At 38.6% G+C, this 22,281-nt stretch overlaps 1 protein-coding gene across 1 annotated transcript; it reads left to right on the forward strand.

Moving 5' to 3' along the window:
• The first annotated feature begins 6,996 nt into the window (after window positions 1-6,996).
• On the forward strand, window positions 6,997-7,386 carry LOC138898161 (uncharacterized). Its single transcript, XM_070184202.1, has one exon. The coding sequence runs from the start codon at window positions 6,997-6,999 to the stop codon at window positions 7,384-7,386; it is 390 nt and encodes a 129-aa protein (XP_070040303.1).
• Window positions 7,387-22,281: the final 14,895 nt, after the last annotated feature.

Consider the following 22,281-nt stretch of genomic DNA (forward strand, 5'->3'; position numbering starts at 1 on the left):
CTCTTGGAATGTCATAAGATAAATATGCCTTCGTTTACTATTGTGAAATACATTTTATCAACTTATGTATTTTCTGAGACACATGAACTGATGATATAATAATAGGACAAAGGGGTAATCGAGAACATATGAATCCCTATTACTTCTAAGAATAGAGTCATTTGTGAAACTTGCATGTTTGCTCGTATCGTTTGTATCATATGGATCATGCCAAAAGGAAAGAAGAGATAGCCTTAACATGCCTTATCACAGTCTATCCAATGACCATGTTGAAATTGTCTTATCTCACATTAATCTACAACAACAATAATAATGCTATCGTTAAGCTACGAAAGATGCAACTATCGTACAACGAATGACAAACTTATTTATTATTAAAATGGGCAGCATCTCCCTTGTTTTCCTTTCTTTACCCAAGTCCATAAAAACAACAAGATCATGTACGACCTTCAACTATATACTTTCAGCACCACAACAGACCTAACAACCCAACAACACAATTCACCCTACACAACAACAAGTGCACAAATGTCACCAACAGAACTACTACTTAACACGACGAACGGTAAGCATAGACTGGAACCAAACCCCAACTCTTTTTACCATCTCCCCTATACTTATAACATTTTCAAACAGTCCAAAATATAAAAACATATATTGGCATGACATTGCAACCTTATATCCATCATAAAAGCAACATCAAGCAACCCAACAACATTATGGACAACTTCTAGGTAATGTGTGGTTGCTTATTCTCCTATTTAAAACATCATCAACATATTAAAATATTTACAAATATAAGCTTAAGTCCAAGAAGTTATATACACAACTCCAAAATAGTCCAATAAGAGACAACAACTTCTTATACAACTTCAAGTTCTATCTTGTACTTCTTCATCCAAATAACTAAACCAACACATATATAAGCTTAAGTCCAAGAAATAGAGTGTTATACATACCTTAAATAATCAGAAAAATCTCAAACCAAAGCTTCCCTTAGATTACAAACACCCTTAATGGCATCACAACACCATAGAGACTCTTTCTAAAAGATCCATTGTCGCGAAAAGTTCGAGCATTTCCTAAAAAATTTATTTATTTATTTTAAAAAAAAACTAGGCTAAAACTAGACTAGGTAAAACAAGTAAAAGAAACAAAGTGATACAATTTATACAAGTACATCACAAGCTGTATTCCTCCCACCACACACTTATATTATGCATAGTCCCCGATGGATATAAAATTGTAAAACATAACACGGTGAAAAGAAAACTCCTTGTCAGTTGGAGTCCTCCTCCTCAGCATGCCCTCCATCCGCAGCTCCGGGCACATCATCATCAGGTCCTAGAGGCACAAAATTAAGGGGCCCTGTAACATCATCACCCACCTCGTCCTCTTTGTCTGAACCCTTGATAGTGTTTGCGTCCTCCGACGAGTGAACTGGGCTGGCAGGTGCAACACCCAAAATCTCCTTGGATGAACTCGACAAGTCATTGTGTAAATGCATACGCTCCTCATCTGAAATACAAGTCCTGCTCATGAGTAAATTTAAAGAGTTATAGAGGTACCTGTTGAAGTTCTCGTCTCGTTCATTCCGTGCTACCTGAGTGAGCTTAGACGATGTCTCCAACAAGGATGTGATGTCCAAAAGTCCTGTAGGCACCTCCACCACCTCATCATACCCTGGGTACTTCGACACCCCTCGAAAAAGCATATATTGCGTGAGCAAGTTGCCGAAAAAGAACCTCCTAATCTGCCGCCCAAATCGCTTGCGGGCCATCTCACCGACCATGATCTTACCCACATTAATGGGTCTGTCAGTCATCAAAAAGAATATGACACACACTCGAGCTCGAGTGCAATTGCTGTTGTGCTCCACAAGCATGAGTCTGGCTTGCACAAAATTTTGCCACACTTTGGTAGTCTTGTTGAAATCAGAGCTAACTATTTGTAGGTGAATATTGCCTTGCTTTCTTGTCCACTTGGCATTTGAATCGACTCCACAAAGAGTGTGACGTATCTTTGCGTAGTTTGGGCTTCTGACAAATTTCTGGAGCCTCCTCAGGTCAGCATTCTCAACCTCCAAAATGCACATAATGATCGCCTATCTAGTGGCACGTCATTCTCACGTACATGTGAGCTGAACAAGTTTGTATCCCAATTGGCATACAGCTCCCGAACCATGCTCAAATTTGCATGCCTGGGGAATTTTTTGAGTTCGTCCATGTTCAGTGCACGCAACTGTGGTCGCAATCCCTATGCCCATTTCCAAAACGTACCACCCAGAGCGTACAAAATCCCTATGCCATGCAATCGCCTCATCAGTACTTAAATTCAAGCGAGGTCACGCTCGCAATGGTGCATGCTGCGATCCCTCGGCAACTTGTTTTCCTTTAGCTTGCCTCGACGATCCTTCACCTTGCTTGCGCATTTTAGGCATTGAGGCAGTGGAGGAGGACTATCCTATTCTCTTTCTCTTGCTTTCCATAGCAACCTGCAACACATATAAGTTGAATGTGAGAATAAATCAACAAATCCTCCTAAGGTTGTCGCGCGGGTGAAAAATGACCCCACACTTAAAACCGAAATCTCAATGTACAAGACTTCACAATTTTTGATCTAAAATTCACAATTGTTTCACTCCAAAGCCATGGGTACTCAAGACTTTCCCATGCCACACAATAGATAAAAGGCACTAATGATTCCACAAAAACAAGTGAGCGATCATGGTTAAGTGAATTCACCTTAATGCAAGCAAGTGGGATATGGTACTTTACTGTCCACAACTATTACATATTAGTGAATTGTAATAAAGTTTAAGTAAACGTTAAACAACAATATTCATGGCTAAATCACAACCCACGAACTATAGATTTTAGCCACTAATGATAATAGCAAACAGTTTCATAAATGTTGGATAATTGAAAATACTAAGATAAGATTAAGAAAATTGAGATATCTTTGCTCCCGAATGCTTCTCGTGTGTATTCTCCCTTCAAAATTGCGTCTGTCTCTAAAAATAAGCTTAGTCTTGCTTTTATACGTGTTGGGTAGGTTTAGGGCCGAAATAACCTTGTCCCGGGAAAAGTTGGATAGAAACCCCGTCACCGGAGTGCAGCCCAGCGCTAGGCACCATCCCTGGTGTTGGTAAATTTCACGTTCTGTCTGGGGCACCACATGTAGCGTGGGACGTTGCCTGTGGCGTTGAAAATTCCCCTTTTCCTTTTTTTGTCCGTTTTGGCTCTAATCTTGCACTTTTCGCCCCCAAATACTCCCGAATGATTCCTACACATAAAAACACCTCGCATAAATATAAATCAACACATTTTACATCCTAAATACCCAAAACAAGAGTAAAACATGAGGCGATGCACATAAAAATGTATATACTTTAACCTAAACATCAAGCTTTCAAACAGTTGTACCACCTCATTGTGAAAACAATTAGAGATCATACTTGCAGGACCTGCAATACCTTTAATTTGCCAATGCATTAGTCTAAAGCTGCAATGCTGCGTGTACAATACTGGAAATTAGAATCACATAGATACCATGTTTATAGGATTTAATGACTTAACGTGTTCTAATTTGAAATTGTTTACCTGCGTGGAATTTGCTGCTTACGTGTGGAGGCCAACTTGAGCCATTTATTGACTTTGTGTGAATTCCTCTATGTTTCGAATGCGTGCTTAGTTTTATCATTTTGAGCATCCTAAGTAGTGTCTAGAAACTCCCAAATAGTAGGTCCAAAGCCTCCTGGACCATAGGCATAAGACGGGTAGCGCACGCATAGGAGACAGTTTAGAATTGAATTAGAGCGCTTTACGTAAACAACTTTAACATAGTAATCAGGTAGCATGAGATAATAGTCTGTGCCCTCTAAATAATATGAGCAACCCTTACTCTAAAGGAGTTGCAAAGTATTACACGGGGTGATCCTTTATGCTAAAAAACTTAGCACCCCTCTCCTTTACATGTTTATTGTTCACACTTAGTCATTGAATATAGAATAATTACGTTGTACCTTTTAACCTCTAAAGACTTGTATTGACTATCTATATAGTTTAATTGTTGACCTGATTTTCTTTACACTTGTTCACAATAGAACCTTTAAACTTCTTGTCTTCCCACAGTTATATGATAACTTAGGACAATTATGATCCGATAATCCCACATAGTATAAACTTCGGCTGGGACCCACAATTGTCACCCTTGATGAGTGCCTAACACCTTCTCTTTGAGGTAATTTGAGATCTTACCCGATCTTTGGTAACACTTACTAGTTAAAACAAAGTTATTTGAAAATAGGTGCCCTAAAGCACCTCAAAATCGTTGGGTGACGACTCTTCTCTTTAAATACCCATTACAAAGAGTTGTCACATGTTGAAGTCCGCTTTCGCGGGAAAAAGGGGAACGACAGTAACATTTTAGAGATTTGTTATAGATCCACATTGGAAATTTACTATTAATATTTTATGTGTTTCGTTACTACTTGTTGTACATCCTCCATGTCTACTTTATATATTTTATTTCGGTTTGACCATTAGTAAGTGTCAAGTTGACCCCTCGTCACTACTTCTTCGAGGTTAGACTAGATAATTACTGGATACGTGCTATTTTACGAACTCACGCTGCACTTCTACACTGAATGTCCAGGTACTGAGACAGGTATTTCCAGTGGACACACGGGCGCGTAGACGCACTTCCACAGAGACTTAGTGGTGAGCTGCTTGACTTGCTTCGATCTGCAGCATCGGATTCTCCTTCTACCTTGTTTACTATTCCAATCTATTTGACTTTGGACAGTAGTGGTAGTAGTTTGTATATTCTCTAGATTGCTCATGCACTTAAGGCACCGGGTTTTGGGGTCTTCTAGCATTTATGCACTGTTGTACTTATAATTACTGTCACTATGGTTTATGTATTATTCATACATAATATTTTTGAGAAATAAGTATGTACGGTTGCAGAAATTTAGCTTTTATTCGGTGTATTTAAGGAAACTTATGCCTTTAAAAATTAAAAAGAAATAATTAAAGTGGAGGATCACGTCTGGGCTTGCCTAACGGCGGCGTTAGGCGCCATCATGACCTATTATTGGTTCTGGATGGTGACAGTTTGGTATCAGAGCTTCAGGTTCACATAGGTCTCACGAGTCCTAAGCAAACCTAGTTAGTCTTGCAGAACAGTGCGAAGACGTTCGTACTTATCTTCGATAGGCTAGGGTGTGTTAGAAAAACTCTCTTTCTTTATCTCCAATCGTAAAATTGATATTGTGCTAAGTATCCTTCTATTATTCTCTCACAGATGGTGAGAACCCACGTAGTATATCTACCCGGCGGTAGAAGGGTTGCACCCCCCGTTGATAGAGGTCGAGGCAGAGGATGGGGGAGGATCCCATTCCTATTAGAGGACGAGATATTCCTAGAGTTCTTCCTATTGTACCACCAGTGGATCCTGTTAATGACGAGTAGGATGTGGCGCCTGCAACTGAGCCGGCCCTGACAAATTTCATGACTTCACCGTGATTTTATGAGGTCATGGGTCAAATGTTGCGATTCATGGATTCTATGCCATAGGCTTGTTTATTTCTGGCGGACCCAACAATATCTCAGGAAGGAGGGGGAGAACAGACCCCCACCGCTTAGGCTTTAGGGCACACTGTTGCCGTATATCATACCCATGGTGCACTAGCTACACGCGAGGTCTAGCCAGTTGCCAGCCGCGACCGTTGAGCAGTAGAAGTGGTTGGTCAGATGGACTAGCTTCATCCTCCAGTCTTTGAGGGTGAGCGGTCATAGGACCCACAAGATTTCATTGATCGTTGCAAGGAAAAGATACGTAACATGGGAATATTAGAGTACAGTAGGGTGGACTTCACCATATTTGATTTTGAGGGCGAGGCCCGCAGATGCTGGTAGGCTTACCTCCATTGCAGGCTAGCAGGTTCACCTTTATTGACATAGGATCAATTTATGCATCAGTTTTTGGAAACGTACATACTACCTTCAGAGATAGAGTAGCTTCGGGGTCAGTTCGAATGGCTCCGTTAGGGTCATATTTATGCGACTGACAAAAAAGAGAGATTCACTGACTTGTTTTGCCATGCAACTATTGTGGGATATAGAGAGGCTATAGAGGTTTATTAATGGTCTGCACCTTGATATTCAGGTTTTTATGGCCCGTGAGGTTTATTACAGGTTTTTATGGATCGAGCATTTCCGTAACCCCAGTGGAGAGTTTACATCGAGGCATACACAACCTCGACATTTTAGTGAATTAAGTGAAGCCCCATTTGGGGGAAGAGGTTAGTTAATGATGGACCAGTCTAGCAGGCCCATGAATTTAGTACTAAAACCTTCTCGGAGTGCTCCAGCACGACCGTACTTTAGTGCTATTCTAGGGAGTACTTACCGTCTGCCAGCTATCATGGGTTCCTCCAGTTGGTATTCAGGCCCTCAGGGTAAGACTTTGGGTCAGCAGTTCTTTAATCTGAGGGGTTGTTTTAAGTGTGGGGAGTTGTACCACATAAAGAGGTTTTGTCCCAGACTACGATGCAAGGCAGTGTAGCAGGAACAACGGCCCATGATTACTGCACCATCTACCACACTGCCCAACACAACTTTTGATCCGCAGACTAACGGGAAGTTGAAGCAGACATTTCATATTCTAGAGGATATGCTTAGAGCATATGCTATAAGATGTCTTAGAGCACATGTACCCGATGCCAGTGGGATCGACTGTTGCGTTTGGCCGAGTTTTCTTATAATAACAATTATCAGTCTAGCAACATGATGCCTCTATTTCAGGATTTATATGGCCGGCAATGTCGTTTCTCCTTCTAGTGGTTTGAGCCCGGTGGGGCTAGGTCATATATCACTGATTTATTGAAGGATGCCTTGCAGAAGGTAAAGTTGATTGAAGAGTGACTTCGCATAGCATACTCCAATACATAAGAGTTATTCAGATTAGAAAGCGCATGGTTTATCATTTATGATGGGCGAGAAAGTTCTCTTGAAGGTCTCGGTGATGAAGGGTATCATGAGGTTTGGAAAGAAGGGCAAGCTGATTCCTACATTTGATAGCCCATTTGAGGTGGTGAGGCGAGTTGGGGAGGTTTCTTATGATCTTGCTTTTCCTCTCAGTCTATCAGGAGTTTATTTGGTTTTTTATGTGTCTATGCTCCGGAAGTACCATGCCGATAGGTCGCATATGTTAGATTATTACACGATTCAGGTAGATGAGAGTTTGGGTTATGAGGAAGAGCTTTTTGCCATTGTTGACAGGCACGTTTGTCGGTTGAGGTCTAAGAAGATTTCTTCGGTAAGGTCCAATGGAGGGGTCAACCAGTTGAGGAAGCGACTTGGGAGGCTGAGGAGGACATAAAGAGCAAATATCCACACTTATTCATCAATCCAAGCATGATTCTAGGCCCGTTCGAGGATGAACATTTGTTTAAGTGGTGGAGAATATGACGACGTGGTCATTTTGCTATATAGAACCACGTTCCCTATTTAAGACTTCCAATTTGTGATTTTACTGTTGTATTAGTTGTGGGTATGGTGGGTTTGGTTTTGGAAGGCTTCAGGTTGAATTCAGAAAACTTAGTTCCATAGTAGTGGCCTACGGTGACCAATTTTGACTTAAGTCAACGATTTGAGTAGACATCCTCAGAGTCGGGATTTGAAGGTTCCAATACGGATTTATGAAGATTTTGGACTTGGGTGTATGTTCAGATTGTGTTTCGCGTGGGCCGGAAGCGTTTCGGCGCTTTTCACTGAAAGTTGGGATTGTGAAGGTTTTAGAATTTACTAAGTTTGACTTGAAGTGGATTTTTGTATTATAGATATCCGTTTGGGATTTCGAGCCTTAGAATAGTTTTGTATTGTGATTTATGAGTTGTTCATAAATTTTGTGTCATTCCGAGTTGTCTAAGTATGGTTCGACGCGTTCGGAGTTGGTTGAATTGAGTTAGAAGCTTAGAAGTTGATAAATGAGGTTTTGAGGTGCGATTCTTGATTTCGGTGTTGTAAATGCATTTGGACAGGGTCCTGGGTGGATCAGGTGTGTTTTGGACCACACGGAGCATGTTCGAACTTGGGTGAAATTGCTGGTATGTTGGTGTGTTTCACGATTGCGAGGGTTGTCCCGCGATTGAAAAGAGGGCTAATGAGGGGCCCTGACTTTTACTCTTCACGAACGCAAAGAGGCTAACATGAGTACGGAGAGGCATAAGGTTTTCATGTATGCTACTGTTTGAATGCAAACGCGAAGGGCAGGGTCAGCTGGGCATCATGAATATGACCATAAGATCATGAACGCGAAGGGTACCTAGGTATCTAGGAGAAGTTGGCCTTCGAAATCATGAGGCATTTTTCGCGATCACGAAGAAGAGTGGGCCTGGGCAGATTTAATTTTAATACATGATTTGGCTCATTTTCTTTCATTTTAACTTGGGTAGGCCGGTTTTAAGAGCTCTTTTGAGATGATATTCATCAAGCACCACAAGGTAAGTGAATTCTTGTTACACCACATGTTTTCGTACGTGAAAGTACGCCATAAGTAAATTGATGCATGCTCGGGAATAAGATTATTTTGAGGTTACAAGTATTATGCTATTTCAAATAAGGGATAAGGAAATTCGTGAAGGTGAGAGGGTAAGGAAATCGAAGAAAATGAGTTACGTCGAAATTTGTCATTTTGGGATAAAATATGACCCGAGCTACAATACACGGTATTTATGGACTAGTACCATACAATGTACCACATGGCCATGATAGTAAGGTGTATAAAGTGTATTAAAAATAAGTAGAATTTTAAGTAATTTGAGATAATTCTTAATTATGCGGGTAATTAGTTAATTATCGGGTAGCGGGATATTACCTAATTAATTAATTGATTATAAGATACGATTAAAATTTCCCCACCCCACCCTGCGTGGAAGTAAGGCCTTGTCCATATTCATGACTCTTAAAATGGAATGGAACGGTGGCAACCTAAGTGATAATGGCAAGACACTTCATTTCTAGGAATTGGGATTCAAAATAACATTTCATTCCAAAAAGACTTAAAACCCAATTTCAATTCATTTTGGTGTCTATGAAATTAATGAAAAGGTTCAGCAAGAAGGTTTCCTCCAAGATGATACATGATAGTAATGGAGGTTACTTAAGTTCATACGAAACTTCTTAGAAAGATTAGCAACGTGTTTCTTCAAAACATTTCGTACAAAGACCATTTTTACTATATAGAGTGAGATTTTGCGATTCTAAGGGAGTACAGTGCAATCATTCTCAAAAAGAAATATAACATTGATTTTTCCCTAATCCAGTTATATTAAGGCTAACCCTTCTTTCTTTTTGGCATGATCTATACGACACGAACGAAACGAGCAAATGCACAAATTCCATAAATAACACTATTCATAGAAATACTAGAGATGCTTATGTTCTTGATTCCCCATGTGTCATATTATTTTATCATCTGTTCATGGGTCTCAAAAATACGTAAGTTGGTAAAGTTTATTTCATGATATTAATAAGAGGCATAATGGTCTTATGACGTACCGAGTGATTTTATTAACGTATTTCATATGCATTTCATGCATTTATACATGCTCATCGACCCATGACCAGATGGCATTATATACGCGTATATATATGTATGTATATGTATATAGGATATGGGAAAGGTCATGGCATTATATACGTACCACCACCTGATCACCTGGTATATGTTGATGATTTGCCCACAATGACCGAAATGATATGATGGGATGCCCTTAGAGGCTTGATGATGTTATGAACGCATATACCAATGCATGGAATGGCATTTTATATGCATATACATGATATTATAAAAATGAAATGATTCATAGAGCTATACAGACGTACATGTCGAGTCTTTTACTCCATGTTTCTCTCATGTCTATTATTTACTGAATTTCATTCCTTACATACTCGGTACATTATTTGTACTGATGTCCCTTTTGCCTAGGGACACTGCGTTTCATGCTTACAAGTCTCGATAGAGAGGTCGAGAGTCCTCCAAGTTGGTGATCTGCTCGGCAAAAGAAGTTGGTGCACTCCATTTATTCTGGAGTTGCTTATGTGATCAGTATGATTAGGACATGTACTGATTAGTATGGCGGGGCCATGTCCTAACCTTTATGACATTTATGTACTCTTAGAGGCTTATAGACATATGTCGTGTACGTGAAAGATTGTACGGCCTTTTCGGCCTATGTTTTAAGTTTATAAATGACGATGTTGGCCTATTAGGCCCGTATATCACATGTATATGATGATGTAATAAGAAAGATACGTTACGTTGGTACTCGGTTGAGTAAGGTACCGAGTGCCCATCGCGGCCCATCGGTTTAGGTCGTGACAAAAGTGGTATCGGAGAAGTTCTGTCCTAGGGAGTCTACAAGCCATGTCTAGTAGAGTCTTGTTTATGGGTGTGGTGTGCACCACACTTATAAGAAGGAGGCTACAGTGCATTTAGGACTGTCACTCTTTCTTCTTACTCTAGATCGTGTGGTAGAGCTCAATTATAAGAACTCAGTTTCCTAAACTCTATCTTATTCGTAATACAACGATGCCTACATCCAGAAAGACAGTTGGTAAGAGAAATAGTTGTGGAAGAGTTGAGTCAGAGGAACTCAATTTTTGCATCATGCTTATGATGGATAAATATGAAATATTCAGCAGATCATGTGTATACTAAGACGCGTAAGCCTCCTGATGAGGAATGTTAAGGCAAGATTATTTATCCATCTTTATTGTGAAAGACAATGAGAGATTCAGAAGATAAATACAAGTTTTAAGAAGTAAAAGAAGCAAGATGAAGAAGGGTACGAGGTACCCAGTTAATAAAAATTATCATTATTTACCATTCAGAGAGGGAGATATAAGCTTTTTGAGTTACCTTCAACAGTGACAAATGTATGTACAATCGGCCACACCGATCTCAGTTATGCCCTATGGGAGCTAAAAGACATAGGTTAAGAGAAGGACGAGTTATCAGGATCCGACTAGGGATAGAGTAACCCAAAATAGTGGATGGATTGGTAGAGTTGGTTGACATTTCCGAAGGATAGTGCAAATGTGGTAATGGATCTCCTGGTGAGACACCTCAATGGTGCACCCTAAAATACTACAGCTAGATATGAGTACTACAAACATAAGCACTGGAAGCCTAGAAAGGATAAATATTATCTTAATATGGCTCTCGTCCCTAGTAGAGAGAGAATGTTAAGCCACCCGAAGAGCCAGTAGATGGAGCAAGGGGAGTTAAAAGCAAGAGAATGTCTTGTTGAAGTTTTCAGAATAAGGTGATAGACAGAGATGTTAGTAGTGAAATAAGAAGAGAGTTAATGAAGCATTATGAGTAAGATGTCAACATGGATGACAACAGTAGATTAAAACAAAAATGGCAGTATTACAGAGTCTATAGTCAGGGGAAGATTATAGGTCATAACGACACATCCTCATTTCGAGAAATAAATTCGTCACTCTAACATGATTACCAAAAGGAAAAATTTAGATCCCAGAGTAATAGAAATCAGTATGGGCAGGTGAACAGGATAAACTAAACATGAATTAGGGACTGAGTGATAATTAGCATCCTAAGAATTCAGATTGCGTTGCGGCGATAATAGAATGGATAACAAAAGAAGATTCATGAGAAATTTAGAGAATGGTCATTCAGGAAAACGCTTCCCTAAAGCAAGCAATGTGAGCAAAGTTAAGCTTAAGGGACTGTATGTGCCAATTATACTAAGTGTCACCCTCGCGAGCAAGGAATTTTGTTATCCTTGGTACAGAAGCAGTACCACAAGGCGAGTAAGGGTAATCGATTATGTGAAAAGACGTCAAATATGAAAAGGTAAAACATCTATAGGCAGATTGTCGTAGCTCTAGCTCTTAGTACTTCCCTAAAGGGGGGAATATGGAGTGATGTGGCGTGAAGTCAGAATTTAGTGGTTCTAGTAATCATAGAGTGGTAAAGGAAGAATGAGGTAAAATAAAAAAAATAATGAGATTGAACTTATTCAAAGCCTACCGATATGCTACGATACCACTGCATTATGCAAACACGACGTCAAGGAAAGGAAGTAAGGGTTCCTGCCCGAAATGTTATTGATAGATAAGGAGCCAGTGTAAGAGGTAAGTTAAAACAAAGGAAATAACCTAAGAAAGATTACGCGGGGCATTGATATGATAATGGGCCAACGAGTAGTTGGTAGTTGATTAAGGAAGAGCCTAGTTATGGCTAAACAAGAGGTTACAGACGAGTCAGCAGATCATGCAAGATAAACATAGTAAAACCCAATATAGTGAATTCAGCCTCACAGTAATGTCATTGAAATACTTGAGATATATTCAGATATGAGTTAGGGTAGTTAAAGGTACTGTATGAGTATTACGGGAATAAAAGAGAGTGCCATTGGGAAGACATTCAAGATATCAGTTAAGAAGCAAACCTACAAGCACAAGGGTGTGGAGGTAAGTTACTACGGATAATTATAGGCAAGGTAGGACATCAAAAGCTCCGTCGAGTATACAATGTAATAAGCTCACAACTTTACAAGAATCAGAAGATCCTCCCTAAATACTACAATGAAAGACTAGCTGTGGAAGTAAGGAAGAATGCTTCAACCAAAGCACAGTGACCTAAAGAGGAAATGGTTGTGTAACAACAGTCTAACTACAAAATTATATGCACTCCAAAAAAAAGTTGCACCTACCATGGCTAATGAGCTGGGAGTAAAACAAAAAGTAATTTTCTAGACCATATGAGTTGCAAAAAAACTTCAGCATGCATGAGAACTTAGATAAGCTAAGTATGCATGCAAAAAGAGGGAAAAAGACTAGAAAAAGTAATTACTTACATTTAAAGAAAGCTGAGAAGGAACGAAAAGGATTATTCGATTAATGACCCAGAGTTAGTTACGTTATGAATGCACTTAAGAGTTTGGAGTTTTATACATGAAACATATATGTTGGCAATCATACAGACGTAGAATACTCCAGTATAAGTTAAAAGAAAGAATTAAGTCCAGGTCATAGACAAATGATTGAATTGTTAAAGGATTGTATCATGGATATTCCATAGTGTCCATGAATGGCTAAAGGAATAACTAATACCATGAGCCGCAGATCGGAAGATAGCTTAAGCCTACATGAAGGTTAATCAGAGGGAAGTGGAAACTAAAGAGTTACACCAACTAAGTAAATCAGGAGCCTGAGTGTTGGACCAAGAAAATTATAGACAGAAATTCTATTTTCTAATTGTTCACATAATGCGCCGAAATGGCCTCTGGTCACCCGGGACCACAACAAAATATGCGTACAAGTCCAAAAACATCATACTAACCTATTAGAATCATTAAAAAACTGATCCGAGGTCGTTTACAAAATAAGTTGACCGTTGTCACCTCTAGTTGTGTTTAAAGCCAATAATCATATTTTCTTTAAAATTCTGATATAAGCTTTCTAAAAAATAATAAGGATCATGCACGCAAGTCATATATCATCGGATAAAGCTACTAGATGTCCCGAAACATAGAAAATGAAGCTAGTACTCAAAATAACCTATCAGGTCATCACACAAACAATCCAACATCTTCTTATCAATATAAAGAATAAAGTCAGTCATTATTCCCAAATGTTCTTCTCTTCTATATTTAATCGTTAGAGTTTTACCGTCGACTATTCTTCTTTCTTTTCTTTTCCAGAAAAACTCTCATTATAGTACAATGTAAGTTCTCATATAATTCTTTAATCTATGTAGAATAGTATCTTATTCAATTGGTAGTTATCTTATTTCTTTGAATTACTTGGCATTTTTATTTTTATTTTTAAAAAGTATTACCATGTAATAGCATGTCGTTGTAATCAACATAGCCTATATGTAAGAGAGAAATAGAAAAGTTAGGTGGCACCTCTCTTAAGCAAAAAAGGCATATTCATCTTTTTTTCTCTAAATTATTTTTTGAAGTTTTTATCATTCATTCAATTTAGTTTACATTAATATATTTTTATAACTCACACTTTTTATCTTCATAACCTATACTTTTAATAATATCAATCACTCCCATACATTTCATATCCATAACTCTCAAATGTTTAATGTGTAACTTTATGGTAATTGTTCTTTTTTTTAATACTATTTTCCCCTTCATTTCTCTCATTTAAGTTGTTTAACACAACAGAGTAATCAAGAACCCAATGTAGCAGTTTTCTAGAACATATCGCACGTAGCTTAACACTTGAATACCATTTCCATTTATCTTTATTGTCTTTTATTTGCTTTAAAATTTAAAATTTTACTTTCATAACACATACCACCTTCACTTATACTATTTATAATATTCATAACTCATATGCATTTCATATTCATAATCACCAAATATTAAATTTAAAAAGTAACACACCTTATGGTATTCATCTATTATTTCCTATATAAATTCATAACTTTGTTTCATGAGACCCCTACCCAAAGTTACTCTTTTCACCCTTTATCTTTTTTGTTTAGCAAATCCACTAGGCGAGGTGTCTAGGGCTAGTTTTTTTTTATATATATAAAATAAATTAAAAAACAATGTCAATGAGTCTATGAAATGTATCTTCGTGCCTAATGAAATTACATACTCCCTATTATGAATCTTGAGTATCACACAATGTACTAAAAAGTGGCTAATGCAATAAGATATTACATTACAGAGATGGCCACAGTTCGTAAAACTTTTGATTTTGCCATGTTGGCTCTTCTTATTGATGATTTTTAGCATTGAAATGATTATGTGCTTTGCATGAAACAGTGCATTCTCATGTGTTAAGAACATGCAAAAAGATGAGCTATAGTAATTTGAGACCAAATACTGCATTTTATCAAGTGTCCAATCGTGAGATTTCATGGTGAGTGTGTCCTTTTGCGCCCTGTTTTCGTTCATGATCCTTGTTTTTAAGTGTGAATCCCTTGATAGCATGCCTTCCTCGTGTGTCATAGGTGATTTTGTTGCTTATCCTTTCCTGGTTGTCCTCTTCTTGAAACCCATAGAGTCCTTTGAAAGCTAGTGTCTCGCCCACATACCACTGGGCAGTGTTGTGACTATGGTATCTTGTGTCCAGAATTTCATCACAATTGGTTCCTTTGTATATGTATCCTCTCCTAGCCCATCTTCCTTGCATATCAGTAGTGATGTTAATGTATAGCATCTTCTTGTTATCCAACTCATGTGATCTGTGCAATGACTCAAACCACATTGCCTCAACCGAGAAAATTTGGGCAGTGTTGAAAATTTTCCTTTGTTTCTGTCCTTATCAGCTTGCATTCTACTGTTGTTTGCTAAATTTATTACTTTCCTTAACTTATTGGGACAACGGACATGAAGATTTCCATGCAACAGTTCCCCTATACTATTGTAATCACTTAGCATTTTCCTTAGAATCTTCAATGCCATGCTTATGCCTATCCTTGCTTCCCTCCCAGTAAAATGAGTACATAGTACTAATTCCACCAACTGGAAGTTGTTCAAAGAGTAGGGCATGACCACATTAAGATTTCCTGCAAAAAAGAAATCAAGGTTAGTGAAAAAACTAATCGCCATGCTCTTCTCCATATGGATTTGAGCATAGTGATTGATTGTATGTTCTCAAGTGGAATCAATTTCCTCTGCATTGCTGTATGTGTGAATATTCCTGTGTGATTTTCCTTGGATCCTTGTACGTAGTGTTGAAGAGCTGGACTGCATTGAGTTTATCCATAGGATTCCCCTTGCTCCTTGATTCAATAGCACATGCTGCATATTTCTGGGCAGCATACTCTTGTACTTCCATCTTGGTGCAATCCTATTGTGTGGATCATATTGAAAACCACCACGAGTCCCTCTAATGTCTGTAACTTCTATAGGTATTGTAAGAATGATTGACCCTTGAACCATGAAGGTAATGTTCATTATACTGCACATTAGCCACTTCTATAATCCCTCCAAGTTCATGCTTATGCTTACCATACTTACTCCTTTAAGGGAATGAGCACTAAGTGCTCATACCACCCATTGAGCTCGTTAAATATGATAAGGCATTAAGACAATAACATTTCCTGCATAAAAGAAAACAAGGTTAGTGAAAAAATGATCAACATATACTCCTCCCAAAGAATTTGAACATGCTGATCTAGTGAACTCTCCCGTCCCCTACACATCCTTAGTTCCTCCCTCCTTAATTCTTGGCAACCTTTACCCTCAAGTATGGACATTGCAATTTTTCCTAATTTACTATCCTCCTCCCTTGAATATCCAGTTGCCAGAAATCTTGGCATTCTATATCTCCATAACCACTTCCAACCTGCAAAACCTCAATGCTTCTACAATAGCCACTTCCTTTGACTCTGTGATTGTAGACTCATATATTTCCTTTCCCGCTGCATAACATATATCTCCAGTTTCATTCCTTATGTAGTATACAATTGCACTCCTTCCTGGTTTCCCCTTTCGACGCACCATCTATTTTACTTTGAGCCAGCATTCCCCTGGCAAATCCTAGCAAACTTTGTCAATCTTCAATCGAGTAGTATAATTTTCCATCCTAAATAGTAATTCATGTCGTTTGTGTGGAGCATTACACACTCATGGCTTTCTTACTTGTACAAGGCCTTGTAGACTGGATGAGACTTGGTATATCACATGACTAGTTGAGACAGTATCTCCATACTTCATGCTATTCCTTCTCTTCCATAATTCCCACACTACACAAGAAGGTAAAGCCTGCATAATTGGTTTGAGCCTAGCACAAACCTTGGCAGTCCAACATTTGGTAATACCTTGATGCATTGTCAACCCCTCCATGTCAATACCTTCCCTGGAAAGAAAGTACCTCCAAACATTTCTTGCAGTCTCAGAATTGAAAAACATATGTTGTAGAGTTTCATCCTTTAGTTGTGTACAACACCAGCATTTTGAGGGCATATAATATCCTAGTCTCCTCATGAAGTCATATAGAGGTAATTTTTCTTTCCAAACTTTTCACGTGAAAAATGCAATTTTGAAAGGTAGGCCCTTCACCCAAATCATCTTATAAGTCGCTCTTGGTTCATCTCTCCTTGTCAAATAATCCCAGGAATTTTTAACACTGAAGTAGCCTTGAGTTTCCAACATCCAATAAGGGATGTCAAGTACCTCATGCATAGTAGGTTCCTTGATTATTTCAACAATATACAGGGCATATTCCTCAGGTAAAACCTCCATAAGTCTATCTACATTCCATGCAACCTCCTCAACCACATCATATACATTATGAACTGACACGTCTATCCCAAAATCTTAAGGAGCAATGAAGTGCAAAGCTCTAAATCCTGTCCAGTTGTCATACCAAAAAAGTGAGGATCCCATCTTTGGATGCCACATTACTTGGTGCTCAATTAAATTCATACTCTCTAACATCTTCCTCCATACATGTGACCCTTTCCTTCATGGAGCAATCACATAATTCATTTTTTTACAATACTTCTGGCTCATAAATGAGCTCCACAGACTTGGCTTGGTTCGATAGTTCCACCCTAATTTGCAGAACAATGGTTTAGATACATCGTACAGTGATCTAAAGCCAATTCCACCCTCTTCATATGGCATACACAAGGTGTTCCAAGATGCCCAATGCCTACTATTGCCTCCTACTGAGCTACTCCAAAATACTGATCAAATATTTTATGCAACTTGTTTATAACATAGTTAGGAGGATTTACTGTAGAGAGTAGGTGTATGGGCATATTCTGAAGCACCTGAGCAATCAACACAACTCTGCCTCCTATAGAAAACAACTTCCCCTTCCATGCTTGCAATTTGTCCAGTACCTTAGTGATCAATGGGAATTCCTACCTTTTGATCCCAGTGATTCTTTCAACTTTTGTAGCCACCTCAATACTTGTTGAATGGTGATGTAAACTGCATATTTACGCTTGTTCACCACCTGCCCAGATACAGCCTCATATACACTTGAAACTTCCATTATTAATCGCAGAGATGTAGCATCAGATGAAGAGAAAATAATAGGGTTGTCTGCGTAGGCTAAATAGTTGATTTTGGGACTCCATTTAGGCATGCTAAAGCCATAGAAATACAAGTTCAAATGTAAAGCATTTAGACCCCTCGACAGTGCCCCAACAGCTAGAATAAATAGGGTGGGTGACAATGGATCCCCTTGCTTGACACCTCTTGATGAGTTGTAAAACCCATAAGCCTGCCCATTGATGAGCACATAATACCAATTTTTTGACATAATTCAAAACACTAAACCAATAAATCTCTCAGAAAACCCCATCTTCCTAAACACTTTAGTCAAAAAGATCCAAGACAACCTGTTATATGCCTTAGTCATGTCGAGCTTCATTACCACATTTGGTCCAGCTTTTGTTCTGAGCCTAATGTCTGTAATTATCTCCTGAGTGAGCAGTACATTTTCAACGATGCTCCTCCCTTTCACAAATCCAGCTTGCTCCTCGAAAATAATATTAGGCAATAGCCTCACTAGCCTCTCATGAATCACCCTTGAAATGACTTTGTTGGTAAAATTGCTAAGGCTTATAGGCCTCATATCAGAAAATGTTGTCACCTCTTTATTCGTAGGTAAAAGGACTAGATTTGTGTGAGTCACATATTTTGGTAATGCATGGCCATTGAAAAAAGCTCTTACCATATAGAATAGATCATCTCCAATTATGTCCCAACAGGAATGATAGAAGTTGCCTATGTAACCATCTGGCCCTCCTGCACTGTCTCCATTTAAACCAAACACTACATTTTTAACCTCTTCTTTTGTTGGCTGCTTCACCAGTTCTGAATTCTGCTCCATATCAACCAGTCTAGGCACATGATTTAGTATGTTAAATAATGTAGGGACTGTTGTTTCTCTAAACTGATCTTCATAGAATTTAACTGCTTCAACAATAATTTTTTCATCTTCCTCAACCCAGTTACCTCGACTATTTTGAATCATTTTGAGTTGCAGCCGCTTCCTTCGACCATTGACTTGAGCATGAAAGCATTTGGTGTTCTTGTCACCATATTTGAACCAAGCCATTCCTGATTTCTATTTCAATTATTGTTCCTCCAAGGCAAGGAATCTGATCAGCTCTGCCTACACTTTCTGTAGTCTCTCCCTATTCATCTTTGTAGGACTACCTTTAAACTGAGCTTCATGAAACATAACTACTTCCTCCAAACTTGTAATCTTCTGAAGTATGTCACCATATGTTGAGCTACTCCGAGCTGACAATGCCTTTTGTAGCTTCTTTAACTTGTAATTAAACATGACAAATGGATTTTCACAGGAGTCTGCATACCAGTTCTATATCACTACTTCTTTGAATGACTCATGCTTAAGCCAAAAATTAAGAAACCTCAAAGGTTTCTTCACTGGAGCAGCCTCTATGTCACACTTCATAACATGGGGTTGTGATATGATCCAATCTTCAACAGATCTGTTACTTCAATTCCTGGGAAAGTTTACTGAAATTCAACATTTGCTAGACATCTATCCAGCCTCTTGAAAATACAATACTCTTCTGCCCTACCATTCCACCAAGTAAATATACTACCATTGAAGCCAAGATCAAATAAGTTACATGAATTGATGCAGTGTCGAAAGTCATCTATTTCATTCAATGATGCTGGCAATTCACCAAACTTTTCTTCCTCATCCTAAATAACATTAAAATCACCACCTACAAGTCATGGAACAGACATGTCCCCTGCCATTGTATACATTGAGTCCCATAATTATATTCTCTCAATGGCGTCACATTTAGCGTATACCCAAATAAGAATAAGCTCTACATGTGTTTCAGTATGGAAAATTCGTAGTGTCAGCTGCTGTACCATGTTATACATAATAGTAACATCAAATACCTTATGAATGAAAGCCCAAATCTTGTTTGACACATTTTGCAATTGATTGCGCAAAACCAATTTTTCTTCTATATCTCTCCAATTTTCCAGCTTGTTGCATTGGCTCCATTAATCTTATAAATTCAAAATGGTGCTGCCTATGCATCTTGATAAGTCTCTCAAAAGCTTGTTGAGTGTTTATTGACTTTATATTCCAGATAAGTGTATCCATTACAGATTATTTGATTTGGTTAGAGTCCTCCTCGTTTGTACACCACCTATATGCAAAGTAGTGTTGTCTTTCTGCTATTTCTTCCTTCCTTTTGCTGCTGATTTAGCCTTTTCAATATGCCTAGGTGATAGATCACCCTGCCTAGCTACATTGAGGAAATTCTGCACTGTAGATTCTTGATCCAAATCCTTGCCTGTTCGGTCAACTTCTTCATCTGCATCACTGGCATCATTAACTCCTAGTGCAGCCAAAATATTTGGTTTTTGAAGTTTAGGCACCATAGCTTGTTCCTCTCCTTTATTCTACAACTTCAATTGTGTGCAATTCAATGGAACAATATCTTTAGGTTGAATTGGAGGTTGTGCATTGAGCAACTGCTCATTCCCAATATTTGCATTCTCCTTTTGATTATCATAAACAATCACCTTTTGTACTGCAATCTCCCCTGTTCCTCCTGGATAAATAGCATCAGTCCCTTTCCCTTGAGAATACTCTATACCTATTCCATCGCTTCTTGTTGCAACCTGCATATCTTTTACTTCTACCTGCTCATTGGACTCCATATTAACATTGTTTGGATTTTCTTCAGAAGTGTTATTAGCTGTAACAATGGGATCTCCATTTACACTTTGTTCCTCTCCCTGTTGATCATCATGAACCGGTTCATCATCAGCTGGTACTCCGTCTAGAACTTCACCTTCATCAGAATCCTTCTCTTAGATCCAGCAGATTTATTGTCAGGGGTTTTGGCCAATTCTCTATCCCCAAGAGTATCTTGCGATGGTATGTCCTGACATGATGTATTAATATCAACTGCATTGTCCTTGAAGGTTCTTTGTACCCACTGAGCAGTTGATTCCTTAGTTCTATTTGTCTCCTTCCCATTCCCAGCTGGAGTGGTATCCACACGACCATTTGTTTAACAAATCCCAGCTAAATTAGGATTAAAAACTGGTGCTGCTGGATTAAACTTCCCAACATTATTAGCATTAGATTTCCGCCTTTGTTGAGCTGCTATTTGATTCCCAGTTACTGGATATCTAGGACTTGTTTGATCATCCATTAACATCAATTGATTACCATTTTCTTTCTCATCACCCATCACCTCTAAAACTGCAAACTTATTTCCCACTTGAACCTGGTTATTTGCTCCTTGGTCGACTGGTACTATTCCTCATCATCCATCACCTCACCATCACACAACTGGGTCTAGTTTTATTGATATTAGCCATATCTAGATGCAAAGTCTTTCCCACTACTGAAGCTAAAGAAAATAGATATTCCTTAACAAAAAATGTAGGTGATAAACTTGGAAATGATATCCACGCCATGGCTTTAGGAGTTTCCTCACCAGCTTTAAATTTAGAATCATATATCAAAGGCCTCAACTCATACTCGTATACATCCTTGTCCTTAATGTAATAAGCATTTTTTCGAAGTAAAACTAATAAAATCCTGCCATTATACCATTCTTATTAGAACATGCATGTCCCTTAGAGCATCAATATTACACTCACCTTCGATACCATACTGTCCAGGGATTATGCGACGTTACTTTTGTAGGTATGTCCAGCCATAAGTTAGTTTTCCAACGATAGCATACTGTAGGCTTTCGATCACGTTCATTCTTTCAACTTCTTCTTCTGTAAACTGGACAACAGTTTTGCCATTCAATAACGCAGCTCTACGAAGGGGAATAGCTTCAAGAGTGGTCGCCCGTTCGTGTATGGCTGCATTTAACGTACTAGGTTTGAGCAGTTTTGAGTAATCCATTGGCTGAGAATTGGTGTTTGGGGCAGTAGAGTTTGGGGTGAGGGTGGGGGGGGAGGGCTGACCAGCCGATAACAATGGTTGCCCGCCGGACATGGCAACCATTAAAGCTCAAAAGAGCTTGGTCGCTATTTTTCTCTCTCTACTGCAATATAGGATTCATGTTTTAGTTTGGCTCTGTCACGACCCAAAAATTCCACCTTAGGGTCGTGATGACACCTAGTTTATAAGACTAGGTAAGCCTATCACATAACACGATCAACATATTAATAACAACGCAAATATTAATAAAAGCTGAAAAAGTACGATAACATAACCAAAAATAGAAATACAATAGTCAAATTCCCAAACACACTAATACTGAGTCATAAGCTCGATAGAGAGTGTA

The sequence above is a fragment of the Nicotiana tomentosiformis genome, chromosome 8, assembly GCF_000390325.3.
Source record: "Nicotiana tomentosiformis chromosome 8, ASM39032v3, whole genome shotgun sequence".
Classification (NCBI taxonomy): domain Eukaryota; kingdom Viridiplantae; phylum Streptophyta; class Magnoliopsida; order Solanales; family Solanaceae; genus Nicotiana; species Nicotiana tomentosiformis.